This window comes from Didymella exigua (genome assembly GCF_010094145.1).
Source record: "Didymella exigua CBS 183.55 unplaced genomic scaffold M421scaffold_22, whole genome shotgun sequence".
NCBI lineage: Eukaryota > Fungi > Ascomycota > Dothideomycetes > Pleosporales > Didymellaceae > Didymella > Didymella exigua.
Window position 1 is genome coordinate 189,151 of NW_022984796.1, and position 21,668 is coordinate 210,818.

Sequence of the window (21,668 nt, forward strand, 5' to 3'; positions counted from 1 at the left end):
GGAGTAGAGAAAATTTTGAGCTAACCACACTGTGGGAAGGTAATGTGTACCTTGTTCGCAATGGTGTCGAGGCACAGAAGCCAGCCGTAGATGACCGAGTAGTCATTGGAGTCATTAGTGATTGCTCTTTAAACGACTTACCGACAGAATCATCAAGAAAGACAGAGCCACTAGAATGTGGATGTTCGGAAATGATGATCAGAAAAGGGAAAGTCGAGAAAGTGTGGCCCTTGGAGGTGAGAAAAGAAAAGGATGGGATTAAGAACGCAATTTCGGTCTCATGCAAGCCATAACGTCGGCGCGAAGAGTGTTGCCTGAAAGCGAAAGTAATCTCAGCGAAAATTTCTTGCATCCTTGCACAAGTCGAGGTCCATGTCACTGTCAGTGTCCCTCAGAAGAGATTTCAGGATGAGCGGCAATCATTGAAAACTACCTGCCCTACAGGTAGCGGATGTTTTGAGATGACCACATGGCCTCATACCTATGGCATTTTCAGAAAGGCTGTTGTGCGCAAGGTTGGTCTGTGGATACCCCTAAGTTTGGTGTTGAGCATTCAGAGTCGAAAGTGGAGGATGACTAGCCCCACACCTCGGCGGGGCTACCGGTACCGTGTCCGTGCACTCAATGCACTCCATCAGTCAATGCACGCGATCGCGACTCCGTCCCAACTTTGCACTCCCCACAACTCAACGCCACGATGACCATGGAAGAAGCCCTTGTAGAGCTAGATGCTCTTAACTCCAGCGAAGAAGTCTGCTACGCTATAATAGCTAAAAAGCATAGTGTTGATTGCTTAATGTTGTCGCGCAAGCACTGAGGTGTTAGCAGGTCGCGCGCAGAGGCAGGTTTAGCACGTTGCAATCTTCAACTAGAACAGGAGACAGAGCTTATGAAGTACATAGAGGGCCTAACAGAGCGAAAGCTACCTCCTACAAGAAAGATAGTGCAGAATTACACATCTAGTAACGTAGATTATCACCAAGCCGGCCATATCACCAAACCAGCCATTTTCTCTTAGCACAACTAACACAAGTTACTACAACTATAACTAACGTAGATTATCACCGAGCCGGCCATATCACCAAACCAGCTATTTTCTCTTAGCACGACTAACACAAGTTACTATAACTACAACTACTTACTATTAAATAGTAACCTAGCATACTGCATGCTTGCATTAGATTTAGAAGATGTTTCTACACCCTCCTAGCACGTTTGTGCATTGTGTCTAGTCTTGCTGCAGTTCCTATAGCGCTGAACAGTTGACTAAGCTCCTAGTTAACTACCTCTACCCTAAGTCTTCTTAGATAGCTAAGCTGCTACACACGCCTCAGCAGCTACCTGCGATGCTGCTAGGCCATACTCAAGTGTGCCACTATGCTAAATCTGCTTTCTCTTACGCAATTTTCTCTTAGTTATTACTGCTAATTACTCTTTAAGCTCTTGCATGCAGGCCTTAATAAGGATATTTTTATACAGCATCTCTTTAGCCCCTTTTATAAGCTTTAAGAACCCCTCTTACACTATACTTAGTAATTATTAGAAGGAGTTACTTATAAGCTTAGATTAAGACCTAAACTTATGTGTATTGCTTAGCGTCTTAGATTACTACAGTGTTTTAGGTAGAGGTACTACTAGTAGGGTATACAGCTACACTTTAAGGTAATCTAACACTACCTATATATTAGTAGGAATAAGCCCTAATACCTTAAAGGCCTTTTAGTAGTTAACCTTTATAAATATATTAAGGAATATATCTCTAAAGGCAAGTAGGAAGCCTTCCTTATTAATATAGAAGATATATTAGCATGCTAAGTCTTAAATATATTAGGAGTACTTGCACTTTAATAGCAAGAAATAGACTATATTAAGTAGCTAGAGGATATATAATAAGTAAGGTAGTATATAGAGAGTAAGGATTTAGTTCTCTAGGTAATAGTCCTTAAACTCCTAGTTAAGATAGCTCTTATAGCTGTCTAAGATAAGTAACCTATACACTCCTACCTAACACGTCTTTATATGCGTATTAAAGTGCTTTAACTACTTAAGGCTAAGTGTGTTATTTATCTAACTATTCTTAGAGACTAAGAGCTTCTAATTATAGGGTATATCTATCTCCTTATACTAGGCAGAGATGTGGACGCGTCCTTTGTAGATGATGAAAGGCGGGGTTGCATACCCAGCGGCGCAGATGCTCTGGATAACAGTAACCTACTCGCGATCACCTGGCTGAACAAGCTCTGGCTGAGCACGTCTCTCTAAGCCTGTTACAACCTTTAAAGACAAAGTAACGCCTATCTAGAACCTAGTTTTATTAAAGTTATGTATATTATTGTTGTAAACACTATACTTAACTTAAGTATCCTCTACTAGCTTAAACTATGCGCTAATTATCTTAGAATCTTCCTATAGTATCCTCTGTCTATCCTTAGCTTAATTAAAGGCTATTTTAAGCTTGTCTAAACGCGTTACAAGCCTGCTAGCCTATAGTTTACTAATAGGCTCTTTACTACGCACACTAAGTATCTTATTAGCTATATCTACTACCTTACATAGCTAGGGCGCAAATCCTCGCGAATTAAGGTTAAGTATATACTAGATAATTGTCTGCTCCTCTAGTATAGTAAGTTTCTAGCAATTAGCGCATATATCTAGTTAAAACGTGATATTGCAAAGGTAATTAGAGACCTGCTAATAAGGTATGTTCAACACTCTAGCAGCGCTGTAGATACTGCGAAATTGGCTAGCATAGAAGGCCTAGATAGTAAGGATAACTCTGCCTTCTCTAGTAGTATTCTAAAGTTGTTGTTGTTAAGGCATATTGTGTTAGGGTAAAAGGTGGTTGTGCTAAGAGAAAGTGGCCAGTTTAGTGATATGGCTGGCTTGGTGATAATCTACGTTAAGCTTAGATTAAGACCTAAAATTGTAACAGAGTAGGCGCCCTGCCCTCGAAATCAATACTACGTGACTTCTCTGCCTAGGCTGGCGGAATGGGTATACTCCAACGTCCTTCGTGGGTACCCCCCAAAACCTTATCAATAATACATGGATTCTAGCAAACTAGGGCTAAAAAGAAAGAGAAAAACCACCTCTATATTTTTGTAGTAGAAGGTTTTGTTATAACTATTAAACTGCACAAGCTAGAGGCTAGAAAACGTTAAAAAAGGGGGGGTACCTAGCAAGCATACCTATTAATAGGTATACTTTGCTAGGTAGTGTTAATAACTTAGCTAATACTAGGCAGAATAAGCTAATTCTTTTTTTATTAGAAGGCGCAATACTAGGCGCTTCTATTAAATAATAGATTATGTAAGCGTATCTCTGCTAGTTAAGAAGCTATAAGCCAAAACGTAAAAAAGCATACCCTACCCATCCGCCAGCCTAGCCAAGCCGGCTAAGCTAATGTAACCGGCTAGCTCTAGCTCTTCTTTAGCTTTAGAGTCTAGACCGTTACAGCTAGCCTATAGTTTGCTAACAGGCTCTTTACTACGCACACTAAGTATCTTATTAGCTATATCTGCTACCTTATATAGCTAGGGCGCAAATCCTTGCAAATTAAGGTTAAGTATATACTAGACAATTGTCTACTCCTCTAGTGTAGTAAGTTTCTAGCAATTAGTGTGTAACGTACTCTATCACCGAGCCGGTCATATCACCGAACCGGTCACTTAAAATCCCACTAAAAAACACAGAAACTATACCCCTGCATCTCAATAACTACTTAATAGAATCTTCTAAAAACTTTAGAATAGAGCTGCATCTATACTAATAAGACTGTTTGAAAGTATTAGAGTGCTTAGCCCTATATTGCAGATGTTGTTTAGAAGATACTGAAATACAGGGGTAGCTGCAGGCTATCTCAACATCTATACTAGCTATTAGTCTAAGACTTTTAAATAGTTTTATTAGTATAGATGCAGCTCTATTCTAAAGTTTTTAGAAGATTCTAATAAGTAGTTATTAAGATGCAGGGGTATGGTTTCTGTGTTTTTTGGTGGGATTTTAAGTGACTGGTTTGGTGATATGACTGGCTCGGTGATAGAGTACGTTATATCTAGTTAGTTAAAATGTAATATTGTAAAGGTAATTAGAGACCTACTAATAAGGTACGTTTAACGCTCTAGCAGCGCTATAGATACTACAAAATTAGCTAGCATAGAAGGCCTAGATAGTAAGGATAACTCTACCTTCTCTAGTAGTATTCTAAAGTTGTTGTTGTTAAGGCATGTTGTGTTAGGGTAAAAGATGGTTGTGCTAAGAGAAAGTGGCCAGTTTAGTGATATGGCTGGCTTGGTGATAATCTACGTTATATCTAGTTCCTTTAAGACACTTTAAGCCTTTTTGCGTTAAGACATCGCGGGTTGTATGAAGTTTGGTGTGGTCTTGGCAAAATCCGGTCACTCGCCTGGGCCGGCCACTCGCCCGTGAGGTACGTTATAGGGTGTAGGTGTAATAATGTTGATTTTCATGAAAATCGTGCACGAGCCGAGGATGTGCATGGACTGATGGAAGACTGTAGTTACCCTGTGGACTTACCGCTGACCAGATTGCATGGGCAGCTTCCAGGAAGGCACGCGACGGGGAAGCAATGCGCTTTCAACACTATGCACACCACCAACACCATCAAAAATCGCGAGTGCATCTGTGCACTGCGAAATGCTGATCGCAGTATTCGCCGAATAAGCACCAGGCTTATAGTCGTGACGTGAACGCCGCGGTGAAGCGGCAGCTGATATACCCCGCGTAGGATGATAGGTGGGAGCTTATGCGCGGGGTGAATGCCGCAACCCAGCTCATGAACCACGATGCTTTACTCCCGCAGCACTGCTTCGTTACCAGAGCTCATCTATCCTATGTGCTGTTAGACGTGCCGGAAGTGCCCGCTTCTTTACTTGATCATATTCTAGCAATGAACACCTTCCATTCATACCGAAACATCTGCCACTGAACGATTAGGCAACTCCGGGAAGCTCATTGCCGCATTGGGCTCGCACGGCTGCACAAAAGATCTGGTATAGTCGAGAATTTTAACGCAGATATGTCAAATGGGTGCTGATTCCTGTGTCACTCAGATATAACGAGACCTACACATCTCATCGCCACCGCCCCGATCGCACATAAACCATGGCATGGTGGCGTCGGGACCCATCACTCTGGGCAAGATCGCCAGCTCATCGGTATGCCCAGCGAATCCTTCGAGATCATGAAGCAGCTCTTCGAACAAGATGCTTCTCGCGTACGCCTTCAAACACCGCCCAGCATCAGGACCATGGCAGCACAAGTCGTCCAGATGGCATGACAGATCAAGAATGGGCACAACTTCAAAAATATAGGAGATGGAGACAGATTCTACGAGAACATCCATACAAAGGTCTGTTCGGGGCAAGTGAGGACATGCTGCGAGGCAAAGGTCTCACCGATTGGGAATGGGTGTACAAGACGTTCCCCAAGTGGATGTTGAAGGAGATGGATCCTCAACAGTCAGTCAGTGAGACTAAGAGCGTGAACAATAGTGATTATGGTAGACTTAGCCACTCACATACCTAGATGGTAGCTGACGACTGCAGGGCGAAGATATGGTAATAGATCAGAAAGATCTTCCCAAGTCGCGGAGGACTGTTCGACCGAACGGAAACCCTCTTGCGCGCAGCCAGTTATGAAAGCAACACACTATGAACGTGATGAATTTGGAATCGTGTCACCATCTGATCTGCGCCGACCGAAAGAAGCATCACACGCGAAGGTAGTTGGTATATTAGAGAAACAGGAGCCAACCGAGACTGGAGGGACCGCCAACACTCGTGAAGAACACCCGATGGTGGAATACGAAGTCTCAAGGTTGGACGGCGGGCAGGACGGCACAGCTCAGGCGCAGTTCCCGGATGCCCCAGTCAAATCCGAAGGCACTAATACAGTGGCGAGCAAAGCTTCCAAACGAGAGTCTTCATTCATTGATGCGTTCTTCGCCGACGAGCCGCGAGTACGTGATCGCGACCTGGGGGACAGCAAGTCCTGGAGGCAGACGGCTTTGCAGAGGAGAGCTACGTCAAATGTAGTGATGCGGCCAAGGGCAGGATCTTACCAAGTGACGAACAAGGACGCCCCAGCAACAAAGATGACCTCGGCTTCAGTTCGAGAGACCTTCGTGATACCCTCCTCCCAAGCACAGGTGGACAACTATCTCTACCCAAGGTCCAGTGTTGCTACAAACACCATGGCCATCCAACAAAAGCCGCAGCTGCCTGTCAGAGAAATCCAATGGGCGGTACCAGATCCCACAGAACTTATGCATGAGGCTGGCAAAGCAGAAGTGGAGTCAAGCTCAGCATCTTCAACATCAGCTAAGCTTGGTAGCCTTCCCGAGGACGACATCGACTTCTTGAGTGCCGGAGAAATCCGGGCAGCGATGGGCCGCAGGAAGAGTAGCGTCAAGAGTAGCGAGGAGAGGATCCAGGACCGCCAGAAGTTGGAGACTGGCTACGCCATCGCGGGACCGAAGGCGCTTGATGATGCAGTCGAGGGTCATGTTTTGAACAACTATCACGTACGCCGGATGCTGCAAGAGTATGAACGAGCGCAGGCTGTACCAAAGCAACCCGAGTCAGACAATATCGAAGCTGAGCAAGGTGCACTGCTTCAATCAAAGCCAGTCCAAATGGAGTCCAGCATCGACCGCATGAGAAGGTGGATCGAAGAGGGTGGCACATCTCTCGCAAAGCACTTTTGGCAGGACCCAATCGAAGCAGGTGCACCATCAGAGCCAGATATGCAGTTTGCGAAACAGATGGCGGGCCTGGGCAAGAGTCGCCGTGCGAGAGAGCATATTTCAGACGACCTAGAAAACGACCTGCCCATGAGTAAAGTGCTCCTCGAACGTCTCAGGACCGACGAGAACAAAATCGAGCACGCAGTCTACCTCTTGAGGACTCCTCGAAAGGCTGTTCATGGCGCAGGGATATCGAAGAATCTTCAAACTATTCGGGAGCGCCGCCTGCGCAACACATATGAGAGGACCGAGAAGCAATTCGAGGCCGCATGTCAAGCGCTGCGAGATCTAGATGTTGAAGTGATTGAGAAAGCTACTAACGCCTTCAAGCGACGACTTGGCATCGCTTCGAGAGTGCTACATAAGAATCACACGTTGACTCGAATGTTGACTTGGAGTGTACAGGCCCGCCTTGACGAGCCAAACCTCGAGCGTAGCAAGGCTGAGCTATACAGCGAGATCTTGACCCGCTTGGCAACTCTCCGAGATACACAACTGGCACTAGCCCGACTAATGGATCATGCTGTACAGACATACGGCGTGTCATTGAAGCCTGCAGACGAGGCACTCTCAAGGCCTGTATGCAAGAGTGAGATCGATGCAGCAACATCAATTGCCAATGAGGATACCGCAGCTGTTAATAAAGCTGGAGCCAAGTTTCTGGCTGTCACTGCTGCTGCTGTTCGCCTCAACGATGAGATCGAGTCTGAGAAGGCGGCCATGAAAGGTCTGTCCGACGACGGCTATGCAAGAGCGCCAATGCAAACCGCAAGGAAGCTCTTTGAGGATCAGAGCCCTCTTACACATAGCCTTTTCAGACCGTTCAGCCTCCAATTCGAAAGTCTGGGTAAGAAAACCGAGGGTGAGGCTGCAGAAAACAAGCTGAAAGAAGCCTTCAAGCAGAAGATGGGGGACAGGAAATTAGTGCAGGAAGTGCGCAGCGCCTATGAAGATGTGCATGGGCCCATCACAGTCGAGCATTGCGAGGTACCGCGGCACGGGGAGTCAGCAAGCGCTAAGACGGAGGTGAAGGCTTTCGAGATGCCGAAAGAAGACGCCGTCAGCCAGCCTGCTACAGTCTTTCACGAAGAGATCGAACCAACCGAGACGAAAGCTGTTGGTGAGCTTTCAATCATTATGACCGGGCTTGAGAGCACTGCTACTACCGTCGCAAGCGAGGGCGCCATTGTTAAGCCTTCTACGCCTTCGACTGTGGTTGAAGAGGAAGTCGCCAGGGAGACCACACAGAGAATGCCTCCATCTAACCAAGAAATGGCTACAGCTACAAGTCCAGCGACTACCGAGACTGCGACACACAATGCCTCGACTATCAACATCTCTACCTATTACACCATCCTCGTTCACGACCCTCAGACCGACGCACTTAGTATCACAACCTCAACGAGTGGGCCGCCCCGAGACACTTCGCCAACGCTACCCATCCATCAAGCACTTTCTTCGCTCAAGGCACCAGCCAGATTCATCCCGCACATTTCTCCCGGCCTCGAGATCATCACTGCCAATCGACACATGCTTGTCCTCCGTGACGCTCTTGATGGGAGATCATCAACACGAGGCTTTGAGACCGTCAGCGCACAGCCATGCGCAGAAGCTGCTGTCGAGCTTCCTAGTAGCGAGGTGAATCCTATTGATGGTACTACACGTCTCAGTCCCACTGGCTATAGCGGTGTTGAGCATAGCCGGGAACAGGTCGATCGAGACTTCGAGGAGAGACGACAGGCTGCCGCTACTACCGAAGCAGCCAGGAGTAAGAGGAGCAAGCATCAGACACGAGACGAAGAGTTGCTCAAGAAGAAGAGAGGCGGTGTAGGCGGTGTGTTTAAGACTGCTATCTGGGCTAGTGCAGTGTGCTACATTGTCGGTGTCACGGCTGAGGTGCTTCGATAATCTTTACCGTCATCTGTCTTGCTTTGGGCGTTCTTGGGCACAAGAGGGTGTCTTCCTGCGCTGGTGTTAGGAGATACGCCCCACTCACGGGTTCCACATGTGTTCAGTTATCATTTATCAAAGTAGAATTTGGTTCAGACGCCTCATGCAGAGCCGATTGTTAAATCCTCGTTGCAGCTCAGTGACCCGAGCACGCTAGACTAGAGAGGTCCTGTTGCAGCGGTCATGTTGCATGCAAGCGTGGGTGATATTAAGCATGTGATGGGCAATGGGCAATCTGTGAAAAGAGATGGTCAGTTGACGATGCAAAATCATGACAGAGTTCTTGCGGAGTGCGAGGGAAATACAGCATATCTGGCATATTTTGTTGCGGTGCAATTCGGTCCTTTAGGCCTTGATCATCACCTCAGTTGACTACCTTGGACTAGCACGTCTCAGGGCATGTATATATGGTCGCCTCCTAGCTAGCAAGCAACTCAGCGCAGTTTCCATCGACTATACAGCGACTACGTCTGCCGCAACATATTTGGATGCAAATGGAGATGCCTGTCTCAGAGGACGAGGCGCACAGTAGTGTCATGCATGAACAGACGTTATAAATTCAATCGAGATAGCAGGGACTTCTACTCAAAACCTGTGAAGACAACTGAGAGTAAGGATCAGAACATCAGGATCGCCAGTGCTAGACTCTGCCCGTGTAGATACCTCACCACCGTCTACCAGCTCAAGTAGAGCCCACTAACTGCAGCATCCCACCGAATGCTGTCCGCATCACCGACAGGGACCAACTCGTATCCAACAAGCCCATCCTTGACATTCCAGTCTCCGACCCTCGGACACTTGAAACCACTCAACTGATTCGGCGCAGAGTCCAACGTCGTCGCATCACCGGCGAAGTTGGCTTCCACACGTCCTAACGGGTTGTTCCTTTGGTTTCCTGGGCCACCCCAGCCCTCACTGCCCTCCTTCGGTGCCGGCTGCAAGCTCGAGAAGACATCAATTAAGCCTGTCCCGGAAACGAATGAGCCCCGAGCAGGATCGTTGTACTGACTATTGGGCTCGAGCCAGAAGTGTAGGAAGCAAGTATCCGGGAGGGTGCGGCCATTTAAGTCGAATGTTACGAGTGTGCTATTGTCGCGGCCATCCCAGTTGCTGCGGGAGACTTCGCCTCGGTACACACCGTAGTCGATGGCGCCGTTCTGACCGTGGTAGATTGAGGTTGCAGAAGGTGGGAGCACTTTGTTGTAGCGGCCGATGGGGAAACGGACTTTGAGGCTTGCAGGGGCCGCGAAGGTGAGGGAGAGAAGGGTGGTGAGTGTAAGGGTAGTGAATTGCATTGCGATGGCTTAGTTCGAAAAGCTTTGTGTTGAAGAGTTAAGCAGACGCTGAACTTGTATTGAGGTGTTGTCTGTTAGTGAGAGGAAAGCTAATGTTGTGACATTGAACTGTTGCAGGGTGTTTGGATTACTTTATACTGAGGAGATTCTTTGAAATCGACAGGACCTATCTCACCGTCAAGCAAGCTGCGGGGCCTACCATGAACCACTATCTTGCTCGTACTGATTCATATAACATTTGAAAGATACCGCCAATAGAAGGAGGTATCGCGATTATTCGTAAGAAAGGCGCAGCTTCGTGCTCACGATGGTGGAGGCATTGTTGTGAGCTTCGCACCATCTTCCGCCTCTGACTACCAGCACAGCGAGACCCAAACTTGTCAGTTACACCGACTTGGTCGCATTTTTCGTAAGTTACGACTGTAGGTCAGGGCCACATGATGACAGGCGAGGCATGGGGCTGGACAAGCTGAAGAGTTAGAGTTTTGCGGCTGAGCGCTAGTCACCAGTGGGCGGGTGTGATCACGGTAAGGATCTATTTTCGACTTCACAGCGACAGTAGCTCCCGTAACTCGTATTATTCTGCTTCTAAGCAGGTGCCTGCATTTGAAACTGGATAAATCATTTACACCCTCCAGATAGCATCAGCCATCTTAGCAACCTGTCCCATCTCAGCCACATCGTGCACTCTCACAATATCAGAGCCGCCCTTGATCGCTGCGGTAATTGCAGCTGCGGTGCCCCAAGTTCGTTCCTTTGCCTCCTGTATACCTGTAATTTTACCAATGAACGCCTTCCTGCTGGTGCCTACCAGCCACGGGAGGCCCTCTAACCCAGGATACTTGACTAGCTCGTCCAAACGTCGAAGCAACTCCAAGTTCTGCTCTTGGGTCTTTGCAAAGCCAATACCTGGATCGAGAATGATGCGCCAGCGACGAACGCCTGCCGCCTCAGCAGCACGTACACGCTCAAGGAGCTCACGACCCACGCCCTCGATCACGCCTTCCGGGTACGACGTGAGCTTACTCATGGTCTCTGGCGTTCCGCGCATATGCATGAGACACACTGCGCAGCCAAGCCTGCCCATCGTGGTCAGCATGTTATCGTCCATTAGTCCAGCGCTCACATCGTTGATGATGTGTGCGCCAGCCTTGATGGACTCTTCAGCCACCTCGGCACGGTACGTGTCGATGCTGATGGCCATGTTCTTGGCTTCAGGTAGTTGCTTGATTAAGTTGACGGCGGGGAGTATGCGGTCGAGTTCGTCCGTCGCAGAGGCCTGGGCAGCGCCAGGCCTAGTCGATTGACCGCCAATGTCTAATATAGTGGCCCCTGCTGAGATGTGCGATTTGATTGTGTTCGCAAGGGTGGTCTCGTCCTTGTTAAAGTTCTCGCCTCCGTCAGAGAACGAGTCTGGTGTGACATTGAGGATTGACATAATCCGCGTATCTCGGGTCGGTTGGAATGCTGTGATGTTGGGCTGGCCAGGAGCAAGTGGCGTCAGAGGTGACAATGGCTGGTCTGACTGAGGGAGACTCGACAGATGTTCTTGGAGTGCACCTGCTGGGAGAGCTTTGTCGTGAGGCAGGCTTTCCTTGGGTATCAATCTGCAGCTGCTTAGCTGGCAGCATATATGTGTATGGGCGTTGCTCACTCGCAGAGTGGTCGCAGCACAAATTCTCTCTCTAGCATCAGAGCGTGTGGTAACTGCAGTCGCTCATTTTTCATTACAACATCCTCGTAAAGGAGGATGTCTAGGTCGATGTTCCTGGGCCCTTTGTCGATGACTTTGATCCGCCCCATCTTATTCTCGACTGCCTGCAGCTCGTCCAGCAGTTGCATGGGTGACAATGGTGTTTCAATCTGCACACGTGAGGATGCCGCCAATGTGCCGCAGGCATATGAGACGTACCTCACAAGCACCATTCACAAACATGTCCTGGTCAACCACGTACATGGCCTTGGTCTCCCACAGACTGCTCGTTCGCAGCACTTTGATATTGCCACGGATTTCCATCTCTTTGCACGCCTGTTCGATCATAGCAATCCTGTCGCCCATGTTGCTACCCAAGGCCACATACGCACGGTGCTTCTTCTGGCCAGCAACTCGTGATATGAAGCGCACATGATGCTGCAAGTTATGTCGGGAACATACCAGGGGTTTTTGTGATACTGCTGGCAGGCTCGACCTCTGTACCAAATGCAATAATCGATTTTGCATGTATGTTGGCGTTGCTCGTGGTGTGATGGCATTGCAGGAGTGCCGCGAGCTCAGTCGCAGCCCTCTTGAAGCCCGTCTCCATAAGCTCAAGGCACGCAACTCTGTGGTGCACGACATGATCACCAGAGCTCGAAACGCTCGTGATGCCGCATGGATTACATTTGACAGCAGCCAGTCGCTCGGTCGAAAACTGCTAGCGGCGGCACTGGGCGACCCCAGATTCTGTTTGACCCCAAACGGACTAGCGGACTCCACTTCCGATCTTGCCTCGGCTTCCGGCTCGAGCGCGCTTCGTAGAGTCGACATCTCCTCATCCCATAAGTTCTGAGCTCCTGATCCCTCCTCACCCCTCTGTAGCCGTTTTCCTCACAGATTCTACACCACCCAACACTCCAGCCCTTCGACACCGTAGTCAAGATGGCCTCTCCACGTATGTTTACGACTCGAATAAGCCATTTGTGCCCGCTGACATACAACAGAGCAACTCCGCACAAAGCTTACTGATCTGCTTAAGATCCAGCACCCCGTCATCCTAGCTGGTATGAACGTGGCTGCTGGACCTAAGCTTGCTGCTGCTGTAACCAACGCTGGTGGTCTTGGTGTCATCGGTGGTGTTGGCTACACACCAGACATGCTGCGTGAGCAGATTGCCGAGCTCAAGGGCTACCTGAACGACAAGAATGCGCCGTTCGGTATTGATCTTTTGCTTCCCCAGGTTGGCGGAAGCGCGCGCAAGACCAAGTATGTGTACACGACGTTTGTGGAAGTGGTTTGTGCTGACATGTGATAGCTACGATTACACCAAGGGCAAGCTGAACGAGCTCGTCGATATTGTCATCGACTCTGGCGCCAAGCTCTTTGTCTCTGCTGTCGGTGTTCCCCCTAAGGCCGTCGTCGAGAAGCTCCACAAGAACGGCATTCTCTACATGAACATGATTGGTCACCCCAAGCACATTAAGAAGTGCCTGGACCTCGGTGTCGACATCATCTGCGCACAGGGTGGTGAGGGCGGTGGACATACGGGCGACACACCCACAGCTGTTTTCATCCCTGCGGCTGTCAAGATGGTCGAGGGCCACAAGTCGCCTCTCACCGGCGAGCAGGTGCAGATTGTTGCTGCTGGCGGTATCTTCAACGGCCAGTCGCTCGCTGCCATGCTTAACTTTGGCGCTAGCGGAGTCTGGGTTGGTACCCGCTTTGTCCTCTCTGAGGAGGCCGGTGCCCCCAAGGCTCACCAGGAGGCTGTCCGCACAGCTGGCTTCGACGACAACATCCGTACAATTATCTTCACAGGACGTCCCCTTCGTGTCCGCAAGAACCCATACATCGAGGACTGGGAGGAGAACAGGGCAGCTGAGATTAAGGAGCTAACCAGCAAGGGCATCTTGCCCGTTGAGCACGACCTCGAGAAGCTTGGTGACGACCTTGATGATGACACAATGGACAACGCGCGACCCTTCCTGATGGGCAAGGTCGCCGCTGTTGTCAACGAGAAGAAGAACGCAAGGGAGATCGTAGACGAGCTCGTTGGGGATGCTGTCAAGTGGCTGCAGACCACGAACGGGTACATTGTCTCCAAGGCGAAGCTATAAGCCTCGCACGGATGTGTCTACTTCATTAAGTATTTCAGCATGTTATGGAAGTCTATTATCTTCTCTATCTCTTTGCGCTACGGTTCTGCACTTGCTGTGTCATTGAGCCCCTGCCAGCACCACGAGTAACTAAAAGGAATCAGCTGGAGTACGGTCCACATTGCGCCATTGCTTCAATGGGAGGAATGATGCACGACGAAGCGATCTCTTCTATCACAGTTCATAACTATGAATAGAAGTAAGATTGCACGTGCCTTTTCCCTACACGTAGCAACACCTTGCAAAGCACGAATGCGCCCGCGCGGCCGTCCGGCATCCTTTACCTCGATCAACAAACGGGCCAAAATTTAAATCTCTCTGAAGGACACTCGGCGCTGTAATAAACCAACTAGAAGTGTCCAGTCGGTTTGATAACTTCTCAGCTATGACCAAAGGCCGGCCTTAATTGCTGGAAATGCCTCTGCACCAGTAAGCAGCACTCTGCACAACGCATGCGAAGGAGTGCAACTGACGACTGCAGGAAAGAACAAATAGATCGTGAAATGATACCAGAGTACGATCGGCCTTTCGACACCACTTGTACAACATGGGACTGGCCCTTTGACTGTGGAATCAACAAGCGATGGCATGTGAGCAGACAGGCGCGAGGGTGAACAGATCACTTCTACTATTCTGAGGACTACCACAGCCTCGTTCGGCCCTACTACTGACTCGGGATGGTGGCCTTCGATGCAGCCATCAGAATGCCTCACAGGCTACACAAGTAAAGACCCCATGAAGAAATGCGCTCCACTAGTCCCAAGTCCCAAGCATGTAGCTTGCCCAAATCAGCTCATGCCTCAAAATCATCCGTCCTGCCCACACATGACTTCCTCCGCAGCCGTCCCTGCCCACTCATCCAGCCCACACCACCGCCCCAGCCAGCGCGGCGATCCCCAACCCAGGCCCCGCATGAAAAACCCCGGCTCCCAGATTCCCACTCCGCGCTAGATACCACCCGTCCATGCCCGCCACAACCACCCCAATGATACTCAGAATCGTTGCGCACTCGATCCACTTGCCCTGATAAGCCAGCACCAGCAGCGTGATCCCCGTTCCGAGTTGGCGCGCGCCGAGGAGTGCTATGTACGATGAAGCAGGATCGGACTCTGGATAGGCGGGTCCTGGCTGTGCTGTCGAGGGCTTGGGCGATTTTGGTGAAGGGTGAGACAGAGGGATGCCGAAGGAGCTTGCGAAGCCGGTCGGATTAGTGATGGCTTGGAGTCCGGTGAAGACAGCGGCTACACCGAAGATGCCGCATACAGCTTTGAATGCATTCATGAGGTTGATGCCGTCCATGTTGTTGATGCTGTCCGAGAATTTGACATGTGGGCCGGATCTGGAGACGCATTTCATATAAGGTGCATCGGACTTTCGGGCTTTCGGGCTTTTCTTCATTTTGTGATAATTTACTCCTGTAGATATATAGTGCCAATCCTTTGACGATCTGCATGCCATCATGTGACGTCACCGAGACGGCTGTCGATCTAAAAGTTTGAGACTCGCAATTGTGTCTTGGTATAAGTCAGCATAAAACGCACGTGAAGCCCTGACTAGCCGCCGCTATATAGGGCAAGTAGAGAGCAATGATTACGCTTTAACAAAAAGCTGGCGAAAATATATTCGAGGTCATGGCAGAAATAACAACGTGTGTACACGACACAGCTGGAAGCTGTCTGACATAGCTTTACATGTTCCTAATTAATTGCAGCAGAGAGCATGGGGCTGAGTGTTCGGTCAAGTTGTGTCCAAGCATCCTCTCCGATTCTCGATTTGTTTGCGATCGACTCGAGAACCTGGTCGAGAATGCGAGCTGCTTAACAATGCAGCGATAATTCATTCACATAGACCGGTGTTGGAGATACCAGGGTACAGATCGAGCTCCGATCAAGTTTCACACATCTTCACCAAAGACTCACCTCCTAAGCTCCAAAACGAAAGAGTAGAGCGGTCATAACACATATCCCTTCATCATATGCTACATCCCCAGCCGCAAACCAAGTATCGACCGAAGACCCGACAGTAGCAAAAGATCATCCAGGACACCCTGTATCTACACAACTATCACTGACAGCATTACGGCTTCCCGTGCTAATTCTTCTGCGGAACAAACAGACTGGTTGGTTCAAGGTTGTTCCGGCGACAAATAGTGGGTGCGAACGCGCATGATGCAGATCTAGCCTTGGAGGAAGCCAATGCGCAATATGAAATGCGAGTGTACAATGTCTGCGTCAAATCGTCCGTTGCCGTACACTATCCTCACTGCATATAAGTCTGCCCTCCCAAACACGACCACCGCACCGATACGCCTCGCTTATGCTCGAAATAAAAACCACTCACGCCACCAATCCACTCTGAGGGTAGTTGCGTACCTCAGAATAGACGGTCGAGGCCGTTGTTAAGAATGCGCTGGAACTCGACGCGCCGCTTGCCGGCGATGCTCTTGCGATAGGGCTTCGCGGCAGCTGCGATGTAGTGCGGTTCAACCCTGACCGTGGCTTTGAGGCTCAGAAAGCCCTTGAGGACGTCGTTCATAAGATCGACTGCCTCCTCGTCCTCGGCAGAGTCGTGCCAGTGGATCACGACCTCGCTGAGATGGGGCGCCTGCGCGAGGATGCCGGCGACGAAGATTGCTCGCTGGCGAAGGAGGGCAGGAAAGATGGCGGCTGCATAGCCTGCTTGGTCGGAGCGCAGCCACGTCGTGTCCCACACGAATACGACGTCGACCTTGCGGATGTCCGCCATGGGCGAGAAGGCGGCGGCGGTGATCTGGCTGAATGCCTCCTCGAAGAAGCTGGTGTGGGCAAAGCTGCCTGTGGCGTCGATGTGGAGGACTGCAACGTCGTAGAACCAGTTTTTGGCTTCGGCGTTGAGTTGCTTCGAGGCGAGGAAGAGCGCCGCGGGTGGTGGGCAGTGCGTGATGCGCATGAACTGGTATGGGCGGACACGGTCAGTAAGACGTACTCCTAGCTCCGAGGACCCTGAGAACACCTTGGCACTCGCCATTGTAACCACCATGTACTCTCTCATGACCTCTTTGGCACGTACCTTTGGGATGTGACGCCACTTCCTATGTGCCGTGACGACCGGTGCTGGCGGAGGCTGTACAGCTCCTGCTGCAATGTCCTCGTCTTCTTCCTCGTCAACCATGTCCTCGTCACTGTCGCCATCAGCGTCTTCATCGCCGTCCTGGTCCTCGTCCTCGTCGTTTTCTTCGTCGTCCATCTGACCGTCTTCCTCGTTTGCGCCATCCTCAGCATCAACCTCCTCTTCGCCTTCCTCGTCCATATCTGCCTCAGCGTCTTGAGCCTCGGCATCAGCATGATCTTGTGCTTGTGGCACATATGAAGTCACCGCTGGAACTGCAGTCGTTGAGCCCTGAGCTGCGACTATTGTCATAGCTCGGGCGTTTGCTGCAATGAGGTCTTGCAGAGAGTCGGTGCCCGGCCGTTCTGGAGCTGTGGGCTCTGTGGTCTGGTCTGCTGCTGCTGCTGCTGGATCCTGTTCCCTTTGTGTCGTAGCTTGCGGGCTTGTAGTGACTGCAGCAGTCGGTCCTTGCGCATCAGCTGGAGCCGTGGATAGCGCAGCTGCAGGTACAGCGGCGCCATTGCGGTCCGCCATCTCTGCATCTTGCTCTTCACTCTCATCGACCACCCCGTCGTTCTGCTCATCGGCATCCTCCTCTTCTTCGTCCACCTCTTCTTCGTCCTCACCCTCGTCGTCCTCGTCGTCCTCTTCGCCTACATCCTCCTCACCGTCCCCCTCTTCATCACTATCCTCCTCACCATCTCCCTCCTCCTCTTCATCCGTCTCCCACTCCTCTTCATCCGTCTCCCACTCCTCAGCCTCAAATTGATCCCCCTCATATACGACCCTCGGCGTCGCCGTCTCCGGATGCTTCGCCACCAATTCCGCGGTCTTCTCCTCCACCTCCTTCCTCTCGAACCAGTAGCGCAGCAGCTTCTCCGGCTTTGTATCGCGCAGCGCGACATACTCGAAGATATGGTGGCGCACTTCGAGCGGCATGCTGAGAAGCTCCGGCGTCTGGCTGCTGTCGGACGCCATGGTGGAGCGTGGGGGTCGTTGATGTGAAAGTAACTGGCGGTTGTGGTGGTGTTGTGGTGAGTCGTCGCACGGCGCGGGGAAGTCGTGGAGAGGTTCTGGCTGGTTGTGTAGGCGAGAGGCTGCGCGCTGTCACGTGGGTGAGTCCTCTTTGGGTACTCTGCAAGTGAAGGTCAGTTTGCCTTGCTGCCTGGAGACGGAAGGCGCTTTGTGGGGCTGACTACGTGGAATGGTTCGTACTCGTGGAACCTTGCTCTTGCGTTGTGAGTGACATTTCAGCTTTGACGATGAGTAAAGAATTGTAGTTCCTCAGGGTGTGCGGTTTGGGTCTCACCTGTGGTACAGGATCAAGCGCAAAGGATCAGCGCAGGTGCACCACCCTAATGTTAACATTTGGATTCGTGCGTTCTCATGTACATGTCTGGTGGAGCATGGAATCCTGCAAATCATAACAATGCTATACACTCATCTTCATTGCAATAGCTCCGTGCGGCTTGTACCCCAGCACCTCCATTTCCTCAGCCTTCCACCCGTCGATGCTGCCGCCCACTGGTCTGTTGATCTTAAGGGTCGGAAAGTCGCGCGGCTCTCTTGTGAGCTGGGTGTTGAGTGCGTCAACGTGGTCGCAGTATACATGTGCGTCGCCCATTGTGTGTGTGAAGGTGCCCGGTGTGAGGTCGCAAACATGCGCGATCATGTGTGTTAGCAATGCGTACGAAGCAATGTTAAACGGCACTCCCAGTCCCATATCGCAGGAACGCTGGTACAGCAGTGAGTGCAGCACGCCCCTGGGCTTCTCCGTCTCGCCCTCCTTTTGCCTTGGAAAGGACACGTAGAATTGTGCGAACATGTGGCAGGGCGGCAGGGCCATCTTCTTGAGATCTGCAGGGTTCCATGCGCTAAGGATGATTCTTCGGTCGTATGGGCGGTTCTTGATCTTGTCGATGACTTCTGCCAGCTGATCGACGCCCTGCCCTGTGTAGTCTGCAGCATGACCCTTGTACTCTGCCCCGAAGTGTCGCCACTGGAAACCGTAGACAGGCCCCAGGTCCCCCTCCTCGTGGTGTGTCAAGCCGACACTATCCAGATATGCGCGCGAACCGTTGCCGTCCCAAATCTTGATGCCGGCTTCTTGAAGCGACTTGTAGTGTGTGGATCCTGCGATGAACCAGAGGAGCTCTCCGACCACAGCTCTCAGGAACACGCGCTTGGTTGTGAGGAGGGGCAGGATGAGCTCTGGCGGTGCGTTGGCGTCGGAGGATGGTCGAGACAAGGTGAACTTCATTTGGGCAGGGAAAGGGATTGCGTATGTTCCTGTCCCTGTTCGGTCTGGACGGTGCTCGCCATTGTTGAGGATGTCGCGTATCAAACGCAGATACTGGTATTCTTCGTGAGAGGGGTCTGCCTTCGGTGTGTCGTTTACTAGTGCATCTGTCTTGGTGCCATTCTGAGATTCTGACGGGGGTGTCGCCGAGATGACCGGCTCGAGTATCGAAGGTGCCATCTTGTATGTGTGTATTTGAAGTGACACAAGTGAGTGATGTGTATGGTTGTACGTGACGCTGCTAAAGTGCAATATCGCGAGACGCGTCAGGGTCCAGCCTACGCGTCTGCGTGAGTGGTCGTTGCAGGTGCCCGTACAGAGTAGGTCTAACCGCATCCGCGTCACCGCAAAACGCCAGGGCATCGACATCCAAACAACCGCTACCTACGATGTCTGAAGAACAAGCAGCTCACCACTTACTGAATGTCTTGGAAGAAAGGGGGCTCGATGTCGACCTCGACAAGATACTCCTGGGCTTCGAAGACGAGGAAACAAAAGGGGAAGCCGCAGCATGGGTACACGAATACCTGAATGAGGAGACACTGTTGACAAAAGAGGAACTGGAGCTGTACGTCTTTGCCATAAGATCCGAGATGATACCTGACCAATGGCAGATATCAGACTCTGAAGCGCAAAGGGCTCTCGCATCAATATGAGAGCGAAGGAGAGCCCAGCCGTCCCATTCTGGATCACGAGATTGCAGCGGCCATTGAGTCTCTACAGAGCTCGACTACTGCGATCGAAGAGCAGTGCAGAGTGCTTGAGATGCAGCGAGCTGCACTCATGAAGTTGAAGGCGCTCGACAAGCCAAATCTAGACATTGAGCATGCGCGCAACGAACGGAGAAGAAAAGAGGGGCAAGAGAAAGCACGGCTGGATGTTGCGATTGACGACGTCTCGACTGCCATCACCGAGCAGTTGGCAGATGCACGGCGAGAAATCGATTCGGAAAAGTCAGCACTCAAGAGCTACGTTGCCGAGCGTCTGTCATCTGACGATCAAATCCTGAGCCGGCTGCCAAATATCGTCTCGACAATCGTGACCGAGCCCGAGTTTAGCGAAGACGAGAAGTCTATGGAGCAGTGGTGCAAAGCCATCATCGCGTTCCGGACAGCTGAGATCAAAGCCCGAGTCGACGCGGTGTACCTGAACAGCTTGTCTGAGAAGACAAATGGTCATTTGGCAAGTGGGTCTGTGGCTGAGCTTCAGCAACTCAAGGACGCGCTGCAAGCTGAAATGGAGGAGCTGCATGCTGAAGTTGCCTCGATTGCAGAGATGGTCGTTGAGCATGAGCTGCGCAAGCCAATGCTCAACGTCAAACAACGTAAGGAGAAGGATCGGACGCTGGCAAGAACAGCCTGGTTAAACTATGTATGGCTTCGTGACTCGTCCACACAAGACACAGGCTGACAATGTTAGGTTCTCTCTACGCTGGACTACATGGGCAAGCGCCTCGACATTGTCCGTGCTTCTTCTACGGACGTGGACGAGTTCCGTCAGGCCATAGCACATGTCGAGGAAGCAGCCTCGAAACGCATGCCAGACGTACATGCCCCGCGTCCAACACCGGTGAAGAGGCGAACATCGTCGGTGCCTCTCTCGGCCTTTACGCCGATGACAAAACTCAAGCCAACGACTCCTCTGGGGCTTCCTGCAGCACTTCAAGACGCGCTTCGTTACGCTGGAGTCTCTTTCCACCAGGACACCTTGGAAGGACTCCAGGACACGCTTGTTCGCACACGCGCTGAGCGAGAGAAGAAGGGCCAAGACCACTTCCAAGCTACAGCTACAGCAACGCACGAACAAGTCGCTGAGCGCTCAAGCAGAGCTGACGGCGATGTCAGGATCATCATGGACGCTCTGTACGCGCACACGCCGTTCCAGCAGGTCAGCTTGACCAACCCCAAGCTGGAGGCGCAATTAAAGGCCATGGGGCGAGAGCTCGATGACAAGGACCGAGAACTGCTAGACGCAGAGGGCAACGAGCTCAGCCTGAGCGATCCCAGGGTCAGGGCGTTCGTCGCAAAGTACGGCAGACAGGGGAGATGATGTGTGGGTGGTCTTCTGAGCTAGAGCAGGGACCGGGGCAACCGAGCCGTGCATGTGGGGCTGGGCTGGGCTGGGCTGTTAGGCTGCGTTAGCGTTGTTGACGTGTTTCGAGCTTCAGACAGCAGCGCTAGAGCTGAGATATGGCACGGCGGCGGTGTTTGTAGGGCAATTCGGTAGCAGCAAAGACAGCACGGCATGGGGGGCACGAAGGCATTTCCACAGGCAGCTCAAAGTGCAGGCTCAAACCTGCTGGGAGCCAGGAGGAACCTCGGTCGGGTCGTATGCAGCGTAGCTCTGGTGTTCCTCGCAGCGTGATTGGCAGGTCATCCTGGGCCGGTCCCCAGCCCCCAAGCAAAACAACAGGAGAGCT

At 51.1% G+C, this 21,668-nt stretch overlaps 9 protein-coding genes across 9 annotated transcripts; 4 read left to right on the plus strand and 5 right to left on the minus strand.

Moving 5' to 3' along the window:
* Positions 1–695: 695 nt before the first annotated feature.
* Positions 696–1,168, plus strand: M421DRAFT_215722 (uncharacterized protein). Its single transcript, XM_033588267.1, has 2 exons — positions 696–751; positions 829–1,168. The coding sequence occupies exons 1-2, from the start codon at positions 729–731 to the stop codon at positions 1,016–1,018; spliced, it is 213 nt and encodes a 70-aa protein (XP_033446656.1). The 5' UTR covers positions 696–728; the 3' UTR covers positions 1,019–1,168.
* A 3,668-nt stretch (positions 1,169–4,836) lies between these two features.
* On the plus strand, positions 4,837–9,079 carry M421DRAFT_422739 (uncharacterized protein). Its single transcript, XM_033593264.1, has 3 exons — positions 4,837–5,012; positions 5,073–5,521; positions 5,568–9,079. The coding sequence occupies exons 2-3, from the start codon at positions 5,125–5,127 to the stop codon at positions 8,672–8,674; spliced, it is 3,504 nt and encodes a 1,167-aa protein (XP_033446657.1). The 5' UTR covers positions 4,837–5,012; positions 5,073–5,124; the 3' UTR covers positions 8,675–9,079.
* Positions 9,080–9,390: 311 nt separating this feature from the next.
* Positions 9,391–10,011, minus strand: M421DRAFT_93964 (uncharacterized protein; the record flags this gene model as incomplete). Its single annotated transcript, XM_033598159.1, has 1 exon — positions 9,391–10,011. One exon carries the CDS (start codon positions 10,009–10,011, stop codon positions 9,391–9,393), a length of 621 nt encoding a protein of 206 aa, XP_033446658.1.
* A 561-nt stretch (positions 10,012–10,572) lies between these two features.
* M421DRAFT_422740 (folic acid synthesis protein) lies at positions 10,573–12,393 on the minus strand. The gene is made up of 3 exons (XM_033593266.1): positions 11,924–12,393; positions 11,666–11,874; positions 10,573–11,618 (listed from the first exon to the last, which is right to left on the minus strand). Exons 1-3 carry the CDS (start codon positions 12,347–12,349, stop codon positions 10,637–10,639), a joined length of 1,617 nt encoding a protein of 538 aa, XP_033446659.1. The 5' UTR covers positions 12,350–12,393; the 3' UTR covers positions 10,573–10,636.
* Positions 12,394–12,553: 160 nt separating this feature from the next.
* Positions 12,554–13,900, plus strand: M421DRAFT_422741 (NPD-domain-containing protein). The gene is made up of 3 exons (XM_033593267.1): positions 12,554–12,662; positions 12,712–12,973; positions 13,023–13,900. The coding sequence occupies exons 1-3, from the start codon at positions 12,650–12,652 to the stop codon at positions 13,822–13,824; spliced, it is 1,077 nt and encodes a 358-aa protein (XP_033446660.1). The 5' UTR covers positions 12,554–12,649; the 3' UTR covers positions 13,825–13,900.
* An 818-nt stretch (positions 13,901–14,718) lies between these two features.
* M421DRAFT_7018 (uncharacterized protein) lies at positions 14,719–15,261 on the minus strand (the record flags this gene model as incomplete). The annotated part of the gene is made up of 1 exon (XM_033596683.1): positions 14,719–15,261. One exon carries the CDS (start codon positions 15,259–15,261, stop codon positions 14,719–14,721), a length of 543 nt encoding a protein of 180 aa, XP_033446661.1.
* Positions 15,262–16,236: 975 nt separating this feature from the next.
* M421DRAFT_67745 (uncharacterized protein) lies at positions 16,237–17,928 on the minus strand (the record flags this gene model as incomplete). Its single annotated transcript, XM_033596440.1, has 3 exons — positions 16,237–16,794; positions 16,912–17,115; positions 17,404–17,928. 3 exons carry the CDS (start codon positions 17,926–17,928, stop codon positions 16,237–16,239), a joined length of 1,287 nt encoding a protein of 428 aa, XP_033446662.1.
* Positions 17,929–18,313: 385 nt separating this feature from the next.
* On the minus strand, positions 18,314–19,525 carry M421DRAFT_422744 (bifunctional dihydrofolate reductase-thymidylate synthase). Its single transcript, XM_033593268.1, has one exon. The coding sequence runs from the start codon at positions 19,427–19,429 to the stop codon at positions 18,383–18,385; it is 1,047 nt and encodes a 348-aa protein (XP_033446663.1). The 5' UTR covers positions 19,430–19,525; the 3' UTR covers positions 18,314–18,382.
* A 113-nt stretch (positions 19,526–19,638) lies between these two features.
* On the plus strand, positions 19,639–21,298 carry M421DRAFT_102468 (uncharacterized protein; the record flags this gene model as incomplete). The annotated part of the gene is made up of 3 exons (XM_033586778.1): positions 19,639–19,817; positions 19,864–20,620; positions 20,669–21,298. The coding sequence occupies 3 exons, from the start codon at positions 19,639–19,641 to the stop codon at positions 21,296–21,298; spliced, it is 1,566 nt and encodes a 521-aa protein (XP_033446664.1).
* Between the last annotated feature and the right edge of the window lie 370 nt (positions 21,299–21,668).